Source organism: Phyllostomus hastatus, unplaced genomic scaffold, assembly GCF_019186645.2.
Source record: "Phyllostomus hastatus isolate PE091 unplaced genomic scaffold, TTU_PhHast_1.1 phas_scaffold_93, whole genome shotgun sequence".
In the NCBI taxonomy this organism is placed as follows: Eukaryota; Metazoa; Chordata; class Mammalia; order Chiroptera; family Phyllostomidae; genus Phyllostomus; species Phyllostomus hastatus.
This window is the reverse complement of record NW_025334042.1, coordinates 42,937,716-42,958,496: the sequence shown is the minus strand read 5'-3', so window position 1 is coordinate 42,958,496 and position 20,781 is coordinate 42,937,716. Positions and strand designations below refer to the sequence as shown.

General features: G+C 38.0%; 1 protein-coding gene across 1 annotated transcript in view; it reads left to right on the top strand.

Annotated features, from left to right (window-relative positions):
* Positions 1 to 20,781, top strand: part of DERA (deoxyribose-phosphate aldolase) — a 94,582-nt gene that overhangs the window by 41,704 nt on the left and 32,097 nt on the right. The window contains exon 6 of the mRNA XM_045830100.1: positions 7,964 to 8,092. Within this exon, the coding sequence (XP_045686056.1) occupies positions 7,964 to 8,092 (129 nt within the window). The remainder of the gene's footprint in view (positions 1 to 7,963; positions 8,093 to 20,781) is intronic.

The window sequence follows — 20,781 nt, the reverse complement described above, 5'->3', positions numbered from 1 at the left end:
CTCCCTCCAGGCCAACTGCACTTTCTTCTCTCCCCCCTTCCTCCTGCTGATGGTACTACGTTGTCAAGTGAAGGAACCTTTATACAGCACATGCCTTCAGGCAGGGAAGTGGAACTCTAAAGGCTTGGGTTTTAGTCTTTGTAATTTTGCTAATTACATCTAGTCTTTGGGCAAACACGTCACTTCCCTCTGCCTGCATTTAAATAAGTTACCAGTGGAGGGATAAAACTTAAGGCTTTCTATAGCTCTTCTGAACTACAATGGCCTGTGATTTTATATTTGGTGGTGCCTTGTCTGTGGGTATTATTCCCGTGATGAGTGCTTGTAACACTGTATTTTTTAATGATGGTATTGAAGTTGACATCTAAGTTGCATCCTTAAATAGTTCTTTGAAGAAAGCATTCAGCAGAAGGGATTCGTCAGCGCATAAATCTTACAGAGCAGCTTTTGAAAATTAAGTGCATTCCATGCTCTGTAAATATACAGAGGTGTTCATTTTTTTACCTCTTTATGACCCCTCTCTGCTGCATATGTTTACCTAATATTTTACCAGTGACATAGTAGTGCTGTCAGATTTTGCCTCATTCAGGTCTTTTAGTTCCTTGAGCTGAAGACCTAGGCCTGCCTTTGCTAGTGTTTGGGAACCCTTTACACCCTGGAGCACCCTGGAGCCCCTGCAGACCTGACTCCAAAGGTGGCTTTGTCTGTGACATTTTTCCAGAATAGCATGTTCAGTGTAGCAACTGGAAATATTGTTTGTCTCCCATATCCAGAGCTTCACATACCTTTCAGCCCTTCAGTTCTGCAGCCGTGAGTTGCTCTTCTAAACTTGGTTGTGGAGTACATGCCTCATGGTTATCAAGAGTTTTAGGGTATGAGAATAAAATATTTGGGCCAAAGCTATAGCGTCTATCATTGTGTCTCATGTAAATGGATCCTGAAAATCTTGAATCTGGGCAACACTTTATTTTTCTACAAGGAGAATGGTAGAAAGAACATCCCTTAAAAAATCAGCATTTTCCTTCACTTTGTGGAGCTGTTAACTGTAATATCAGGCAAGAAAAGCAACCTCTGCATCCACAGACACTTCAGGGGGAAGAAGGAAATCATCTGTAATCTATTCTTTCTCAGTTTGGGGGGTTGTTTGTAACAGAAAAACTCTGGAGATACTTACGGTAGCTGTATGCTTTTTTGTTTCCAACTTGATGCTCTGCTTCTTCAAAACTTCCGATACTACTGACAAAAATGTGTGTTTTATTTCCTGTAGGTTATTTTACTACCTGGTGATTTAGCTCGCCTCTCTTTTACTCACACAAGATTAATTAGGTGCCTTGGTGGAAGAAAACTGCTCTTGAACATTTTGTGACTTTTTTAGTTTCAACAGTGGCTGTATAATTTTATATTAAGTGTTTTACTGTACATGTAATTATCTTAAGAGTTATTTTCAGGCCACTTTTGTGCAGTGTTGGAACATCTCCCTGGTACTCAAAAAATAATTGCTTAGATATGTTCGTTAACAATTATTTTTTAAGTGCCTTTGAACAGCATGAACTATAAAAGGAAATCTACTTTATGACTTTTAGATAGGAAATACAGTCTTTAAACACTAGGATTCTTACTTAAATTACAATTTCTATACATGAAAGCTTTACTCACATAGTTTTCTATGTCTGTAGCAGTGCTGTTTCAGAAAACTTAACAGAGTGTCAGCAGCCTGGAGAATAAGAATGTATTTCCGTGTAAGTGGACGCTGGGGAGAAACACCATCTCTTTAAATAGAGGAAAGTAAAATGCTGTAGGGGCAAGTTCCTGCCGACACGGGAGGCCGAGGTGGAGCCCGCTCCCTGTGTTGGGTGCTGTTTCAAACGGGCAGAGTGCTCCCTCCGCTGCTTGAGTGTGCACTGCCATGCACGCAGACCTTTCCCAGAGTGGCTGCGTCTCTGATTCCTGTCCGTGAACACGCCACCCTCACTAGTTTTTCTGCTGGGAATGATGAGCAGAAGGTCAGGCTCTGACCTGCATTTTTCCTCATCAGTGTGGCAGTAGTATGAGAGATGATGGGGGACAGACAGGAGGCAGCCCCTTCTGCTGGTTGAGACACTATTGATTAAGCATCTACAATGTAATATTTCCTGGGTTTCTAGGACCACCCACTTCAGCTACTCCTGAAAACCTCGTTATACGTCCAAACACTTATTATTGGGTTTTTAATGTGACATTACTTTGCTGGCCACTTCTCTGGTGTTTGTGTTTCATTAAATTCTTCATTATTCTGACCAGTTTGCAGTCATGCTGTTTGAATTCCGTTTTCATTTGTCAGCCATCTTTTATAATAGCCTTCCAAATTATTATTTTTCTGATTACATAAAAATTATTTTTTCTTTTTTTAATGGGGAATTTTCGGTGTCTGTAATGTTTGAAATTTTTATGATGAGTGTGTATTGAATGCGAGTATATGAGCGTAGTTAATCAGTACTCCAGGGAATAAGGTCATGATGTATACACAGATTTAACGAGAAGGGTGTTTACTAAAGTAGTGTTTATAAGAGCAAAAAATCAGAAACCTCAAATGTCCAATAATAGCAAAGTGATTGAATGAATGTGTGACCCCCAGATTGTGTGAGGATGGGAGTATTTCCAGGCCTTCTCAGTGGACAGATCTAGGAAATACATGAATGTTCACACGTGCACAGTGTATACCCATCTACACATGTATACACATACGTATCTTTCTGTCTGTGTGCCTGTCTATCTACCATCTCATTATCTGTCTTTGCTAGAACCCACAAATCTGTATGGGCAACTTTTTTTACAAGCCAACATCACACAGCTTATTTTCACCTCTTCCTTTCAGTATTTATGTCCCTCTTTTATGTCAGTGACAAATCTTGCTCCCACCATTCCCAGTATATCTACTTACTTAACCAATTTCCTTGTATATAATTATCTCTTATTCCTGTGGGCTGCCTCCCTAGCCCAGTACCATGTACTCAGGCTAGTTAATGATCTACCAGATCCTCTGGTAAGAGTGTCCCTGGATGCTTTGAAAACAATTTGAGAATCTTTAAAGGAAGATGCTTTGAAAACATAGGGTATTTTTCATTCTTTTGAGTAATGATGAATTTTTTGGAAAGAGGGTCTCTTGCATTTATTACTTCACTTGTAATTTTCTCCACACGTATAGTTTCGTCACAATTATATAAATCCACATCCTGCTGCTGCCCTTTGCTGTTAATGTAGGGGGAAACCCACCCATTAGTTTTATTCATTGTTTTGCTTGCTTATATTGAGAGGAAAGTGTCAGTCGAGCATGTTAAAGGACATAATGATTTGAGATTGTCTGAGTTACATTACAGCCATCAAGTTCTTTGAGTTGCATTTACCATCTGTCTCGTTCTGAGGTGTCTGTCATGGTCATGCCAAGGTGCTCAGAACTCTCTAGACGCTTCAGTAAGTTTTCTTGTGGCTTCTATGGCTTGTGTTCGAGTGGTCTCTTTTTCTTATATGCAAGATTTGTAAATGCTAAATGTACTTTCACAAGTATTACAGCAATGCTTGCTTTGTTTTGTATTATAAAGTTATTTTTGCATTCCTGGAAGTATGTTAGGAAAAATATGGAAAACTAGTATTGAATGATTAAATGCTTACAGTATGCCTGATGCTGTTCTGGCCACATGTATTACTTTATTTAATCTTCAGAAAAATACATGAGCAAACTGTGGCCCCCTAAGTAATTAGGCTTAGGAAATTGAGTCATTCCTACAAGTTTACAAATGGAGTAAGTAGTCTTATTACCCCAAACTGTCTTATTAACCCAGAAGTCTGTGTTATCCAAAGGAGCGTGGGCTCTGAGGTCTTAGCACATTGTTTGTGATGTAGTAAACTTTCTCTCCTCCAGACTGCTCTGCCAGTTCCCCTGGAGAGAAATTTTATACATAGGTCATGGTGTCCTCTGCTTTTGTCAGTCCCTGTGTACTATGAACCTAAGAAGCACTCAGCAACAAAGGAACAGCGCTACCACCGCTACCAGCAATAGGAAAACAAGTAGCTGCCATTCCTTGTGCATTAACTACGTGACAAATGCTGTCCTTAGCACTTTATATGTATTAACCTATTTGATGCTTGAAATAACTCCACGAAGGGTTGGTACCTCTATTATCCCCATTTTATAGATGGGGAAATGGACAAAGATTGAACTGCCCAAATCAAACAACAAGTAAGTTTTACAGACAGGATATGAACCCAGACATTTGGGGCACAACACTCTTTTCTGCTATTCCATCCTTCCTCAGTAAATATTTGTTATGCTAGACTTATGAGTTGAAAACAAAACCAATTCTGATTAAGTAAACTGAAAGGGATTTATTAGGAGGATATATAGTAACTCACTATAGTAGTAGGAAGCCTGAAATACTAGGCTTGGGAAACAAGTATGTCCAGTAAAGAGCAGAGGATACAGCCAGCCTTAGCCAGGGGAGGAGCTTGGTCACAGGGCCCCTGCTGGTGCTGCTGCCACTGGCCGGTGCGGTGCCATGCTGCTGGCTGTGGCCACTGGGCTCTTCCATCTGGTGCCATTGCTGATGCTGCAGTACTAATGAAAGCCTGTAACCATTCTTTCATCTTTGTATCACTCTCTAAGATTCAGAGGCCCATGTTGAAGCAGTCCCATGATGGAGCCCAGGCCCCATTTTAAAAAGGCCATGTTATTATTTTTTTTTAATACTTTTGATTTTTATTGTTGTTCAAGTACAGTTTTTTGCCTTTCCCCCTGACTCCCTCACCCCAACCTTCCCCACTTCCCTCCCCTGTTTCCACCCCCCTTGTTGTTGTCCATGTATCCTTGATAGTTGTTCCTATAAACCCTTCACCCTTTCCCCCATTATCTCTCCCATCCCTTCTGGTTACTGTCAGTTTGTTCTTTATTTCCTTGTTTCTGGTTCCATTTTGCTTGCTTGTTTGTTTTGTTGATTAGGTTCCAGTTAAAGGTGAGATCATATGGTATTTATCTTTCACTGCCTGGCTTATTTCACTTAGCATAATGCTCTCTAGTTCCATCCACGCTGTCACAAAGGGTAGGAGCTCCTTCTTTCTTTCTGCTGCATTAGAATTCCATTGTGTAAATGTACCACAGTTTTTTGATCCACTCATTTACTGATGGGCACTTAGGTTGCTTCCAGCACTTGGCTATTGTAAATTGTGCTGCTATAAACATTGGGGTGCATAGGTTCTTTTGCATTGGTGTTTCAGGGTTTTTAGGATATAATCCCAGCAGTGAAATTGTTGGGTCAACAGGGTTAGGAACTGCGTTCCCGAGCTTGTCTCACACTGTGCACCCTGAAACTAGAAACTAAAAAGGCCACATTAGATATGCTTTTTTATGCAACTGTTCTGGTATACTCGGGGAAGAATTGTAATAGAAGGAAGCGGCGACTTTCCTAATGTTGAACTTCACAGATGAAGATATTTGCTCAGAAAAACCTGACCCTCTTAATGTGGTGAAATAGGTCAGTAAAATGGTTTGAGGAGTTGGCAGTCAAAGGCTAAAACGGCACTGGTTGTGTATTTGATGCGTCCAGTTCAGCTCTAAGTGATCATCTTTGGTTCATTCTGTTTGGATCATGGATTAAAGAGCATACCTTCCAGGTGGCTGATAATTGAGTCATAAAACATGTCCAGGTTTTCTGGTTGATTTTACTTGTAGATGGAGAAATTCACCAGATATCAAAAGGTAGTACTCTTTAGAAAAAGGATGGTGCTTTTGTCCAAAATATGGTCGAGATCAGTGTTTTAAGAATTTTGTTATGTAGGCCAAAGTTCACTTTAACAAGTGCTGTAATAAAACACTTTCAAGCCTTATCTGATGGCTTACTGATTATAAGCACTAATCCCTATAAAAAATTTCAGTGCAGTACAGGGATCAGTCCACGAAACAAGATTTAACTTTCATCACACAACACTTAACAGAACTCATTTTACTAGCATTCTGAGCTTAATAAGGATTACATGTTTTGAGTGCTTATAATAAGCCAGGCAATGTGTTAAGTACTTCATATATATATATATATATATATATATATATATAAAAGATATATATATAAAGATATATATAAAAGATATATATATAAAGATATATATATATAAGAGATATATATATCTTTTTAATCCTCATAACAACCTTATAAAATAAATGTTATTATTGACACTTTGAGGTGGTACCGAGGCTAAGAGAAGTAACTTGCCCAAGGTCACACAGTGAGTGGTGGAGTTGGGTTTTAAATCCACATTTGTTGACTTTCCAGCTTGCTTTTGATGGCAACACTGTACTGTGGAAGAAAAGTCATTAATTAAATCACAAGTTAACTCTGGATTAGCATTTTTGAATTTTTAGATAAAGCGATCTCGTCGTCACTACTTCTTAGAGAAAACCCCCTCATTTTTGATTCAGTAAGTCAGGCAATGAGTTAAAAGAATATAAATTATTATCATCACGTAGTCTTTTTATCATCACTGTTTATGCCTCATAGCATTCTCACACATGTTGGCACATTAGATGCGCAGGTAAGATGTTGTTCTCACAGTTTAGGTAGGAGAGGCAGGGAAAGGCCGGTGGTGTCGCATCTCAGGTCATGTCTAATACCCAGAACTACAGATTATTAGGGATTTGTGAAAATACCCCATCTTTTCTTAAAAATCTACAAGTACCATCTCTTGAGACAGCAATCACTGAAGTTTACTTCGCGTCTTGTAATAGAATATTTGGTTTTATCTGTATTGTTTTCACTTTCAAGCTTCTGCTTAAGTTCAGGTTATCTAGGATTGGGAAGACAAGTTTTGTCCTTGTTATAACTTTTGTGGGTTTGACTGATGTTGCTGTCTTTTAAGTCTTTTATATGTACTTTAGAAAACTTGTGAATTGCAGAACTTTCCTTTTTGTATTAAAATTTTTTTACCCTAATCCCAACCCTTATATGAATGTTTCCTTTCTGCTCAGTTTAGTCTGTGTGCTTATGAAACTACTTCTCATGAAACACACACACACAGAAGAAAGAAAAAGCCCGATCTTAGTCCTAATTTGCAATAGTTTAAATTGAAGAAATGAATATGGCCAACCTGATGGAAGGCGAGAGAAACCCCACATTCACTAGTGTCAGGACCAAATGCTGTAAAATAGTTTTTTTTAAGCTTTTATTCTTACTATACTCATTTCATTTACTAAAATTCTGTTAGTTAGAACCTGAAGTGTTTTGCTTTTATTTTTGTTTCAATTTTATTTTGTTGTGTATAGTTTTATATGTAACTGTCAAGCTGCTTTCAGGATGCTGTATGGAGCCCAGGAAAGCCAGATGTGGGTCTAGGGTCTGGGATTCATAGCTCAGGCTGCATCTGCACATGTTCCCCCCACACATCCAGTGCTGAGGCAGCACCTTTTAGTCAGATTTGTAGGCACATACCCCGGCAGAGAGTGGGACAAGCTGTTATGTCTTCATTGTCATTAGCTGAGCTCTCCAGAAAAGCCTGCTTTATATTCCAACAAGACAACTTATTATGTGTGAATGGAAGAATTAATAAGGACCTGAAGATTTTTTTCTTTAGTTTGCAAAGTGGTATGCCCCCATATGTATAGTAGGTAAATTTTTTCTTTTTTTAAGTATCTGTCATCTGGAAGAGGTGGAAATTACTGGAAATTTGCATGTCATTATAATGATATTTTAAAAGCTTCATGGCTCTGGACCTGGGGCCAGGGCTCAGAAATGGTTTCATGGTAGCAAACTTAGCATTCCTTGTAGCAGGATGGGAACTGCAACAGAATGCTCTAGGCTATGTTAAATTGGGGTGGTTTTTAGAAAGTGACAAATGTTTTATGTTTCCTAAATCTGAGATGGGTTCTACCAGCTCTAAAGGGCTGCCAAGTCATGTTATCACTTGCCTGCTTTGTAACTGACTCAATTATTTCTTTCTCCAGCCCTGTATGATGAGATTCGTCAGTTTCGCAAGGCCTGTGGGACAGCTCATCTCAAAACCATCTTAGCGACAGGAGAACTTGGATCTCTTACTAATGTCTACAAAGCCAGTATGATAGCAATGATGGCAGGTAAGCATATTCTGTTAAAATGATGGTATATATTGAATTGATGTTTTTAGGTGAAATAAGTAAGTGAAAATATTTGGTTATTAGCTAAAAGTGCTAACCACTTAGATTTTTTGTGGGGGAGGGGTCAGATATTTTGTGACTACATGTACGATGTGAAGTGTTAAAACACTTGGCTTTCTTCCACATTTTTTGGTGGCATTTCATTGCTGCACTATCCTTGTAAGGCAGTAGATGGCTCTCTTGTTAGTGAATTGCCTTCCTTGTTATTTGATTATTCACTCATCAACATGTTAGACAGGAATTTCTTTAGCTCTGGCTTACTTCTCTCTGTGAATTTAAGGGTTTGATTTGATTTTTCTTAGTGATGGTGTATCCACATTGTCTAAGGAAACCTGTGCCTCTGTGGTGATTCGTTTTTTAAAACTTTAGTGTAGGATCATTGTTTTTGATGCTTTCAAATGTAGGTTGAGTTATTCTAGTACACATCCAAGCTTGAAGTTCAGGAGTTGTGCTTGATTCCTTCTTTTTCTCCCCTCCACGTAAATCAGGGAACCAGCCTAAGGTGCTGGGCCTCTTCTCTGTATCTAACACGTCTCTCCATTCCGAGGGCTGCTGTGTTAGGCCCCTGCCATTCCCCACGGGGGGTCTCTTCAACAGTCCCCTAACTAGTTTCCCTGTCTGTACTTTTGTCCCCTTCCATTCTGTCCTCCTCAAGGTTGCCAGAACGATCTCTTAAAAATGCTAATTTGATTGTGATACTTTTAAAAATGCTAATTTGATTGTGATACTCCTGGCTTGAAATCCTTCAGTGGCTTTTCTTCATCTCGAGGTAAACTGTAAATTCCTCCAGCCTGATTTTTAAAACCGGTCCTTCCCCAAACCCTGCCTTTGCCATCTCCCCATTCTGTCTGCACATTGTTTGCTCCAGCTCTGGAATTTCTTGCAGTTTTCTTTGAGGGGCACCATTCAACCCATTTGAGTATTTGTGCTGTGACCCCCGCCTTGAAATACCTGCTGCCCAGATACCTCCTTACTGGCTTTGGATTCAGCACAGGTGTCGCATTCCTCAAAGAATGTCTCCCAATGCCGCTGCCTCCCCACCGCGTGGTTCATTACCTCCTCATTGTGCCCCCATGGCATCCTGTTGAAGTCTTTGTCAGATAAAACCTTATCACACTGTTCCGTGATTGAACGTTGAATTTCTAGGTGCCCTACTAGTATTTGGGTGAAGATATGAGACTTCTCAGGTCTTAAATCTGAGCCTCTATTGTAGTCACCCTATAGATTTTTACACTCAGGTACTTTTAGAATACTCTGTCAGGCCTCACATTGTTCCCTAAAATTCGACCAAGGATCAGCCTGCTGGGCCTCAGTGATGGCATCGCTCTGGTTACTGCTGCCATATCCAGAAGACCTCTCTTCTGGTTGTCTCGTTTAGAGCAAAATCTCCGAAAACCTCAGGATTAGAAGGAATGGATGGTCATCAGTCATGTTGGCACTTCAAAGATCTATAGTAATAGAAAGCTCCTTGCAGCTTTTAGGAAACTGGGTAAAGCCCCTTGGAGTCTGAAGTGGCTGAGGAGCCTGCCATTTCGTGCTCCTTGCCGGGACAAGGGATTGTTGGTCCAGAATGCTGTTGTTCAGGTCACAATGGAAGTATATGCAGTCTGGGCCCTCAGCTGACCCTGTCCTATCACTGCACCCACTGCTCATGATACGAACTTGGTGTTGAGTCATCATGCGTGGATGTCTCTGCTGTTCCCTCTCCTCCACCCATCCACAGACAAGCACATGACTGGAAACACGCTCTCCCCTGTATCTTCCGTCTCCTATAGCCCTGTTCACATTGTTGTTTATCTCCTTCATTTAATCAGTGTCTAAAATACTTTTTTAATCTTCATGTCAGTCCTGTAGTTGATGAAATTTAAAATTAAGTGACTTGCCCAACGTTACAAAACCAAGAGATGACATATAGTCATTATTTGACTCAGGTCTTCTGGCTCCAGCTTCCCTGCTTTTTCTGTCTCCCAAGGCACTGTGCTAGATCTTATCATGAATTGCAGACACACTCTTTGTGAAGTATCATAGGTGAAAACGACTAGCACACTTCCTGGCCCATAGTGCATGCTTCCTATTCTGTTAAGAAGGTATGTAATAGAAATGAAATATTTTTAAACTTCTGAAGAATTTTTTAAATTAAAAAATTTTGAACTAAATTCACATTGCTTCCTATTTTGGTGGTAATTTTTATTTTTTCTTAAAAATTAATTTCTTTGATGTAAATTTTATTCAGTAAGATTCAGGTGTTAAGTGTACAATGTGATGAGTCTTGACATTGTGTATATTACATTATCCCAGAAATATCATATGTGTCCCTTGCCGGTGAATTTTACTCATTTGACCTTCTGCTCCACATAACCACTGATCTGATTTTATCACCCAACATAGATGAGCGTTGCTAGTTTTAGAGCATCACATGAGATTTTGTGCTTGTCTCCCCCAACCAAAGATAATAGCTGTGAGATCTGTCCCTGTCATTCTGTGTGTGAGTTTGCTTAGAAGTATTCCATTGTACAAATGTACTGACTTGGCAAATTTATTGGTGTAAAGTTGTTTCTAATATTCTTTTATTAGTTTGATGTCTATAGGGTCTGTAGTTATATCTCCTTTTTTATTCCTTATATTGGTCTTTTTTTTTTTTTTTTTGGTAGAAAAAGAGTCTTGCTAGGGGTCTGCCAGTTTTTTGTTTTAAAGATTTTATTTATTTATTTTTAGAGAGGGAAGGGAGGGAGAAAGAGAGAGAGAGAGAAACATCAATGTGTGGTTGCTGGGGGTCATGGCCTGCAACCCAGGCACGTACCCTGACTGGGGATCGAACCTGCGACACTTTGGTTCGCAGCCCCCGCTCAATCCACTGAGCTACGCCAGCCAGGGCTCGGGGTCTGCCAGTTTTATTAATCTGTTCAAAGAGCCAATTTAAAAAATTATTTAGTTAAAATATTTTCTAATTTCCCTTGGACTTCTCTTATTTAGAATGTCAGAATTTTATTTTACAATGAAATGTTTACTTTTCATATATTTTATGCTTTTCTAGGTATCATGTTTTTGACTTACAATTTTAAATTCTGTTATACTCAGGATATCTATTGTAAGGTAGGATTTATTCTGTCATATTGCAATTTATTTCCTCTTCTGATCTGTTTTTTGTTTCATGTTTTCTGCTACCTTTGGGCTTACCAGATAACATAATATTTTATTTTATTCTTTTTCTATTGGCTTTTTATATAACCTCTTTGTATCTTTTTAGAAATTGCTCTAGCAATTACTGTATGCATCCTTAACTTACCACTGGCTACCTAGAATTAATATTGTTCCATGTACACTCATTAGTCCTTTGGATTATTTTCATGTTTTTCTCCCACCTGTGTTATGAACTTCTCAGTACAATGATGCGATTTTTGTTTAAACAATCACTTGTGTTTTAAGGAAATTAAAAGAAAAAAACTAAGTGAAGTTGGTCTTTTATATTTTCCCATCTTTATTCCTTCTGTCTTTACTTCTGTCTTTATTCCTTCCTGCAGGTGTGCTGGGGATTAATTCTCTCTGGTTATATTCACCTGCAAATGTCTCTGTTTTACCCCTGTGTTTTAAGGATAGTTTACTGTATATAGAGTTTGGGTTGACTTTTTTTTTGATTAACATCATTATACAGTTATGTTATTAAATACTTTGTAACAATTGAAACATGTTTTAGAATAACATTAGAAATTGCTTATGACATGCCATTAGGGGAACACAAAACACTTTCTAAGATATGTAGTATGACCTCAATTTGGGCTAAAAATCATATACAATATCTACACAAAAAAAAACTGCAAGAAGGAAATAGGACAATATGTTGATTTTTTGTTTTCTGTTTATACTTTTTAATTATTTTTTATTTCTTTTTAAAATTTAATCTTCATCATAGTTTTTCTATTACCATTTAGTCACCTTATACCCACCCCCAGCAATCACCACACTGTTGTCTGTGTCCTTGAGTCCTTTTTCCTTTTTTTTCTTTTTTGTTCAATTCCTCCACACCTTAATGACTATTTTATCTTCATTTCACCACTTTCATTCCATTTCTTGGAATTCCATTTCTTCTTCCTTTTTTTGTAACTGATGTCTCATTTTACTCTGAATGTGACCAATCGATATTTTCTCTGTTTTTCACTAATTTGACCACAAAGTCCCTGTGTGGTTTTCTTTGTATTTATTCTACTTGTAGTTTGCTGAGCTTCTTAGATCTGTAGATTAATGTTTTTCACCCAATTCAGGACTTCTAAAAATTATTTTTTCAATATATTGTTTACCTCATTCTATCTTTCTTCTAGGAGCTCAAATACATTAATGTTAGACATTGTCTTATAGGTTGCTAAAGTTCTGTTTATTTTTTATCTTTTTTGTCCTTCTGTTCTTCCCATTGGCTAGATTACATGGATCTTTCTCTGAGTTCAGTGTCTGTTATTTTCTATCTCAGATTTTAAACCCATTCTGTGAAGTGAATGCTATTGTACATTTCTTGGTTTTAGAGTTTCCATTTGATTATTTATTATAATTTTCATTTGTCTGCTGAAGTTTCCTATTTTTCACTCATTGAGATTATGTTTTCCTTTAGGTCTTCAAACATATTTGTAATAGCTGATTGAAAGTTCTTATCTGTTAATGTATATCTGGATTATCATAGAGTGTATCTTAAGCTGCCAGCTTTCCAGTACAAGAAAGAGTTGCCTTATACACTTTGTTCACTTGTAAAGTTATTTATAGCAAGAAGGCAAGTCTGGGTAACACTCACTCTATCATGTCTGAAATTCTTCATTGCTTTTGTTTTCTCATTAATTTAGCATCAAAATTTCAAAAGAAAAGGGGTTTATCATTATATTCATAATGATCTTATGAATATAATATAATGATAAACTTTATCTTATAACTTTGATAGCCACTTAGATTATTGCAAAAATAATTCTCTGGAGAGAGAGGGAGGTAGAAATACAGAATTATGTTAGTCTGGGGTTATATGTCATTGTAAGTATAAAAACTTAGTTAACCAAGATGTTTGCATGTTGGTTAACTAAATGATTAATAGCCTTTAAATTGTCTTGGGGAAAGACACTTGGTCCTTGGAGTCTGGAGACTGCACGGTCTTGTTCTCTCATGCACATTTTGTGATCTTGAACAAATAAATTAATCTGATTATCAATTCAAATAAAGTAATGTATATGAGCGCATTAGAACTCTAAATTAAATACTTTGCAAGTTATTAAAAAATGTCAGTACACGTTCCTACCCCATCCCACTTCAATAAGAAAGGAGCATAACTGGATCTCTTTTTTCCACAGACTATTACAAAGCCTTATTCAGAACATCAGTTTTCAAAAGCATTTTGTGTAGCTTTAGGAGATAGAAGATACTGAGCTGGATTTCATTCTGTACTTACCCCAAGGCTTACTGTATTGGTAGGAGTGTTCAGTGAATCTTAGCTATGAACTTGTTTTGTCAATTCTTGACTCCCTCTTAAAAAAGAAAGGTGTAAAAAGAGTCTGAGTATTTGAGAATAAAAATTAGATGTGATCTAGCTAGCTTTCTTATGGCACACTTCTCAGCTATGTTTATTTGCCATCTCTCCTAATTATTTTACTCTGGAAGCTATAACAGACACCTCAGCTCCTTAGATTTGTACCAAATAGTGTGTCACTTCACTGGACATCACTTACTCAGCAGCCACAATGACTTGAAACTAAGCCATGAACCAGGGGGAAAAACAAAGAAAAGAAAGAATAAATGTACATATGCAATCTATAATGAAATAATAACAGCTACCATTTTTTGAGCATGTACCATATGCCAGGGACTAAAGGGACTTATGTATATTTATATTTACTCTTCATAACCGTTCTATGAAGCAGGTACTCTCCTATGGCAAAATAAGAATATCAGTTCAAAGGATATTTTGCTTCTATTCCATATGGTCATTATTGATTTTTGGAAATATTCCAGGTACTTCTGTCTTTGTTAGGTATCATTTTCTCCTTCTGTTATAGCCTTCCCCCCCTCTCCTTAGCTGTTTTTAAAGATTTAAATAAGATTTCCATACTCTGTCAAACCGCCCCATGATCCTCTAAGGTAGAATTAATTAATTGTATATACTGCTATACTCCTAGGACAGTTGTAAATAGCAGTAGCATTTGTCACATAGTATTATCATCAATTGTTCTACCTTTAGATTTTTTGCAAAACTGTGAACCTCCCTGAGACCAAAGACTAAATCTTACTTACCTTGTATTCCCTGTGATTATTATGTGCCTGGCATCTGGGAGAGCCTAAGAAAATATTTTGGAATATAGGAATGAATGAATTAGTTAATTAGTGAGAAAGAAAGATAGCGGTATAAGGAAAAGTGAAAGCAGGCAAAGTGAAATGTTGAGATCCAGATTCATCTTTCCAGATGTGCCACAACTTCGCAGAGTTTGGACATGTTATTTTGAGAGCAAACTTATAACAAGAGATAGATTATATATTGATGGCATTGTTTAGGCAATCCAAATAGTTGTAGGACATATTAATGGTTTGTGAGGATTTTGAAGTGCTTATTAGAGGCAAAAAAATACTAATGAAAACTTTTTTCTTTGGCTTTTTGTCAAAGAAAATGGATCCACTTACACTAGTGGAGCTGTGGCAAGAGAGAGAGAGAGAGAGAGAGAAAGAAAGGAGGGGGTGAGGTGGGAGTAAACACCTGAAGGAAATACAATTAGGGAGGAGAAAGGAGCGCCATCTTTTTTTTTTTTTTGTCAAACTATGCAAGAACAGGGTGATAGGAAGGAAGATAGAAAAGGAAACAAGCTTATAGAAAAGAGAAGTCTGAAAGCAGGTCAATCTCCTGCTAAGGGATTTCAGTTCAGCAAATGCTGGAATGTAGAGAAGTGGCCTTATCTCTCAGCAACGGTGGGCTGTTTGCACACATGCAATAGTTAACAAGCTCTGCTCTGAAGTTATTTTAGACCTTATCTTTGGAAATAATGCAGGCGTGATAAATAAGGTTGGAGTGGAAAAACACTGAAGATGTGATCATAACGTCATCAGGTTTGAATTGCTGATGAAGATCTGTGGGAAGGAAGAGTACTAACACAGAAAGATGGGGCTTGAGAAAAGCAGACCTTGAAGGAATGCAAAATGAGTTTGGAACTTGGCTGGGATTTTGTAATGTGCAGGAGATAAAAAATAAAACAAACTACAAACTAAGGGAAGGAATATTCAAAATTTAACCCAGTGAGATCAAAGTAATGCAGAAACAGTGAGATGAAGCAGAGAAATACAAGAAAATGTAAGAGAAGCCATTAAAAAAATAAATAAAGGGGGAAAAAGTGGGAAACTTGCTATGACTAAAGGAAATCAGAACCCTAAAAAGATACTGTGATTAATACCAAATTAACATCTAAGATTAAAAAAAATAAAAAATTTAAATATGAATCAAATAGTGGAATAAATGGCAATGTAGCTGTGTATTTCTGAAGGTTGTCACAAGTCACACTTAGTCCTTCGTCTCAGGCTTCGAATCTTTGTCTACTGAAGGAGTATTGGTCCAGATGGCACATCCAGCCCCCTGCGGTGTTCCAGCTTTTCTTTTTTTTAAATAAGATTTGCTTTTCATAGAAAAGCACTTCAATTTATGAAAGGTTTGCTGCAATGGGAAGTTTATCAGTAAGGAAAGCATAAGACTATAAACGTGGGTTAGGTTAAGAGTTAACGGATTTAAAGTATAAATTTATTTGCAGTTTCTTAAACTAGCTCTGAAAATTCCAGCACTTTAGGGTAAAAACTAATTATCTGGACATCTCATTCAGGAAATAAGTTTAAATTGAGACCCCCAAGCAAAAATTTTAGTAAGTTTACCCCCATTCACTCACACTCTTCTGCTCCTTTGTTTTGAGTGCAAAATAAAGAACTCTGCAGAAGAGAGGTTATATTTGTTGGCCTCCTAGCAGTGTGGGAACTACTGATGGTGAATTTGGTAAATGCGTATCACTTTAAAGAAAATGGGAAGTCGATACTCTTAGACATAAAACACTTTCTTTGCCTCCTTTTGGCTTGGCTTCTGGGGTTCAAAATAAAGAAAAGGAAAAGCTTAGTTTTTTATGTGGTATATACTAGCCTGTATAAAATTTTACTGTGTGAAATTTTTTAAAAAGATTATTTATTTACTTATTTTTAGAGAGAGGGGAAGGGAGGGAGAATGAGAGGGAGAGAAGCCTCAATGTGTGGTTGTCTCTCATGTGCCCCCTACTTACTGGGAACCTGGCCCACAACCTAGAGATGTGCCCTATCAGACTGGGAATTGGACTGGTGCTCAGTACACTGAGCCACACCAGCCAGGGCTACTGTGTGAAATTTTAAAAAATGTAATCTACCTTATTTCAGAATCACATAACTGCCTTCAGACCTGGCTTGCCTGGACAAATTCATGGGCACACAGGCTAACCCATACTAAGTTCCTAGGAAGTGCTTATTGATAGGTTTAGTTTTCAGGTAAAGGAGCATCAATAGATGCATTGATAAACAACATGTATAAAATTTAATTTTTTAATAAATCTGTATTTTCCCATTAAAACAAACCTTAAGCATTTTTTTCTCAGTGAAATTGTGGTACATGGCTTAGATGTTAAATCTGTAGACATTTGCTCCTGTCTCTGGTATTGTTATTCTTTTGTATTTAATTCTTAACATAATAACTGTGGCTATTGTTCTTTAATGTTTGTGCCAGGTGGTTACTGATCTACTAGCAAACTCTTAAATGCTGGGAAATTAGAATTTTTGAATGGGTATGCTTGGTATATGTATTTGTTGAATAATGAAGTAAATAAAGGTTAATAAATCATGTGCAGTTAGTAGTTTACGTATTTTTTTTGCCGATGCCCTAAGAGGGAAATAAGAAAGTGCCTTATCTTTTAGTAGAACCTTGAAGCTCAGAAGTTAAGCGACTAGATCGAGGCCATCATACATTGAGGATGTGGCAGAAATCTGAAGGACTTTGACTCCCAATTCCATACTTTAGTTATTGTGCAATCCAGTTCCCCACCCTGCAGTTGCTGTGTATGTAACGTATTATACATAGGCGTCGTTTAGCCTTTGGAGGCACAGATGTATTTCTAGAGTCACTGAATGAGATTCGTATGTTGAACTGTCCTGTTTTGGAGGACAAGGAAAGTAAGACAATAGGGAGACAGGGTGTTTGGAGAAAAACTGTAGGGAGTGACAGACAGAAAGTAATCAAAGAGAAAAGCAAAACAAGCGCATGACAGGCCCACAGTAAGTCCTTGTTGACATGAAGAGAAAGGATGGCAAGAGCACCCTCACTTCAGGCACTTCCCCTGCTTCGTAGGGGGAGTGATTTCCCTGCTCTGCTGACGGACCAGGATGATGCACTGGGGACATCTACAGGGTCATGACTTACCAGCTGCCCTTGATTTCTGGGCTAAAGTTCTTGTTTATTTTCAGACTTCCCTACCTGAGGCACTCAGAGAACGGGTAGGGAGTGACAGTAAAAGCGGGCTTTTCCTCCTCTTGTCCATCTGATGAAGGATGAGGAGAGATGTCAAAGCTGAGGGCAGTCGGAGGATGAAGAGGCAGAAGGGGTGAGAGATAAAAGGGGATGGGAGAGAGGAAATGGTACTGGAGCCTATGCGGAGGCATTTCCTTCCCATCAGAGAATGGGGGAAATGGAAACTTTCCCAAGAAGAGTGAGTCAAAGGAAAGTGGGTGTATCATTTAGTGGGAGAACAGCTAGCTTGTGATGTTCTGCTCAAACGCTTGCGCGCGCGCACACACACGCACACACACACACACAAACACATGATGGAAAAGGATGATTGTTCTTTGTTGCCTGGAGGTAGGAGGGACCAATTTTTAGAAGTTGTGGAAAGATGGATTTTGGCTGGTGTAAGAAATTAGATGGGTCTAATCAGGAGATAGATGTGCAAATCACAAGCTGGATGTCAACCTGATGGAACTACTGTTAGACTAAGTGATACTCAGCAGCCACTAGAGATGCTTTTTCTGTTTTTGTGTGCACTTGTGTGTGAAATAGACAGCCCCGAAATGTGGAGACAGTGAGAAAAGAGGGGTGTATTGGTTTCCTGTGGCTGCTGTATAATAAAGTACCTCACACTGGGTGATTTTAAAAAGCAGATATGTATGGTTCATGGTTCATGCCTGAAATCAAGGTGTCGGCAGGGGTGTGCTCCCTCTGAGGTCTGTAGGGGAGAATTCTTCCTTGCCTTTGTTAGCTCCGGGTGTTTGCTGCCAATACTTGGCATTCTTCGGCTTGTACATGCATCAGCCTCTGTCTTTATGTGGCCATCGTCTCCCTGTGTATTTCTGTGCCACTTATTTTCTTACAACGACACTGATCATTTTGTGCCCCACCTTACTTAGCAAGACCTTATCTTTACTTAACTGATTACCTCTGTGATGTCCCTGTTTCCAAATAGGTCACTTTCTGAGGTACTGGGTGCTGGAACTTAGACATATCTTTTGGGGGAGGCACAGTTCAACCTATAACAAAGAGAAATAGGGTTCTTGAACTGTGGTTCTATTATTTCCTGTAAAGACCCGAAGAAGTTAGAGAAAAATACTTTAAGTCAAATCAGCAAACTTAAATTCAGGTACAAAAGATTGATTTTTTTTTTCCCCTCCAAACAATGTTGGATGGTTTTGTGGGTAGGGGAAATCTAGTAGATATTAAATATTTTTATCGGCAAAACACATTTGATAAGGTTCTCAATGGGAGATTAATGGCTAAAATAAAGAATGAGGCATTAGGAGATAAATTTGCTTATGAGCAAGAGACAGGGAGCAACAGCAGAAAGAAATACTTTTTAGATTGGAAAGGAGTGACATACAACACAAGCCAGGAATCAGTTTTGGGACCTATGGGTTTTTCACTTTATTTTTATTAGACTTTGTAATAAAAATACAGATCTTCAAACAGTCCAAGACAGAGTGAGTAATACTACAAGCATCAGTAATCAAAAGTTATTCTCTATCATAAACTAAATGACTGATAATAAATACTGACAGAAGACTACACAATGTTCCATAATATTATAAAACAGAGCGAGTGATTCTCCTGTGTTCTCTTTTCTTCTGCATGGGTGAATATTTCTTTATTTGCTTTTTAAAAAATATTTGCAGGTTTCCGGGTTTATTTTATAAGCCAAATAAATGAAAAAAATATATTTTTAAACTTGGAAAGATGTGTTAACTGAGGGAAAAATTGGTTGAAGCAAGACAAAGCTTGTATTGCCACCGCTAGCATAAAGAAATTAGGGGCTGTGCGTGTTAAATTGCTCAGCAAGCCATGCAATAAAACGACTTAAGAAGTGAGGGGGTGTTATTGAAATCATCAGCTTATGCTGCAGTCATGACCTTAATGGAAGCATATGCAAAAAAAAAGTCTTTGTTAGAATGATGAAACTATACATTTGAGGGGGTGAAATAGTATGGAATTTGCTTCTTTTCCTTTAAAAAAAATGGAACACAATGGCTCTCAACGAAATCCGTAAAATTTGGTGATTGTGTATGTTATTTTTGTCCTCCCAGGAACTAGTTAGTATGTAGGAAACATACTTTTCATGTTGGAATTTTGCCTGCCACCCCTTTTGTCTAAGCCACTAAAAGGTTTTTACAAATTCACGTCTGTTTTTCCTTGATTTGTACATTGTCAGATAAGCCAAGAGAAATGGAGCAACTAAACATTCGAAAGTTAGAAAATGGAACCAGTGATTCTCCTGTGCCCTCTTTTGTTCTGCATGGCTGAATATTTCTTTGTTTGCTTTAAAAAACATTTGCAGGTTTCTGTGTTTATTTTATAAGCCAAATAAATGAAATAATATTTTTAAGCTTGGAAATGTGTGTTAACAGAGGAAAAAATTGGTTGAAGCAAGACAAAGGTGGTAAATGCTTTGAAAACCAAAAAGGATTATCAAATATAAAGAAATCTCATCAACCACAGAAGTTTTATTTTGTAGGTGGGAAAACCAAGATCTGTAAAGGTCAGATTCACAAGGAATTTGCCCAGGGACAAATACCTAAAGTCAAACCACCATCTAGAATGAGGTTCTCAACCTGGGATGCATATTAGAATTTCCTGCAGAGCTTCTTAAATAAACAGCTGCAAGAATCCTGCCACCCGAGATTCCAGTTTCACTTGGTCTTGAATGGAACTTGTTTCACTTGGTCTTGAATTAGTCCTGTTTAAAACTTCCTCTGATCTGAAACTAGGTTTCCTGATATTAACAAGTGTTCTTTCCTCTCACAACGGTAATCTGGAAATTATTTAGAGAGAGAATTTCAAATTCTAGCAGCGGGGGTTGGGGAGTACTTTAGTAGAGATAGGCCATGATTAACAAACTGAGTGTCCTAATAGTTAATTTACCGACTGTTTATTTAGAACCCTGAACCTGTTATATACCCATAGAAACAAGATTATATGTGGGTATTTGGTCTCTAGGCCAGTCCATAGTTTAGCATACAGATACAGGGGGGTCCCACCTGCAGCCCACGGGCCTCCAGCATCTCAGGATGGCTATGAAGGCGGCACAACACAAAATTGTAAATTTACTTAAAACATTATGAGATCTTTTTGTGATTAT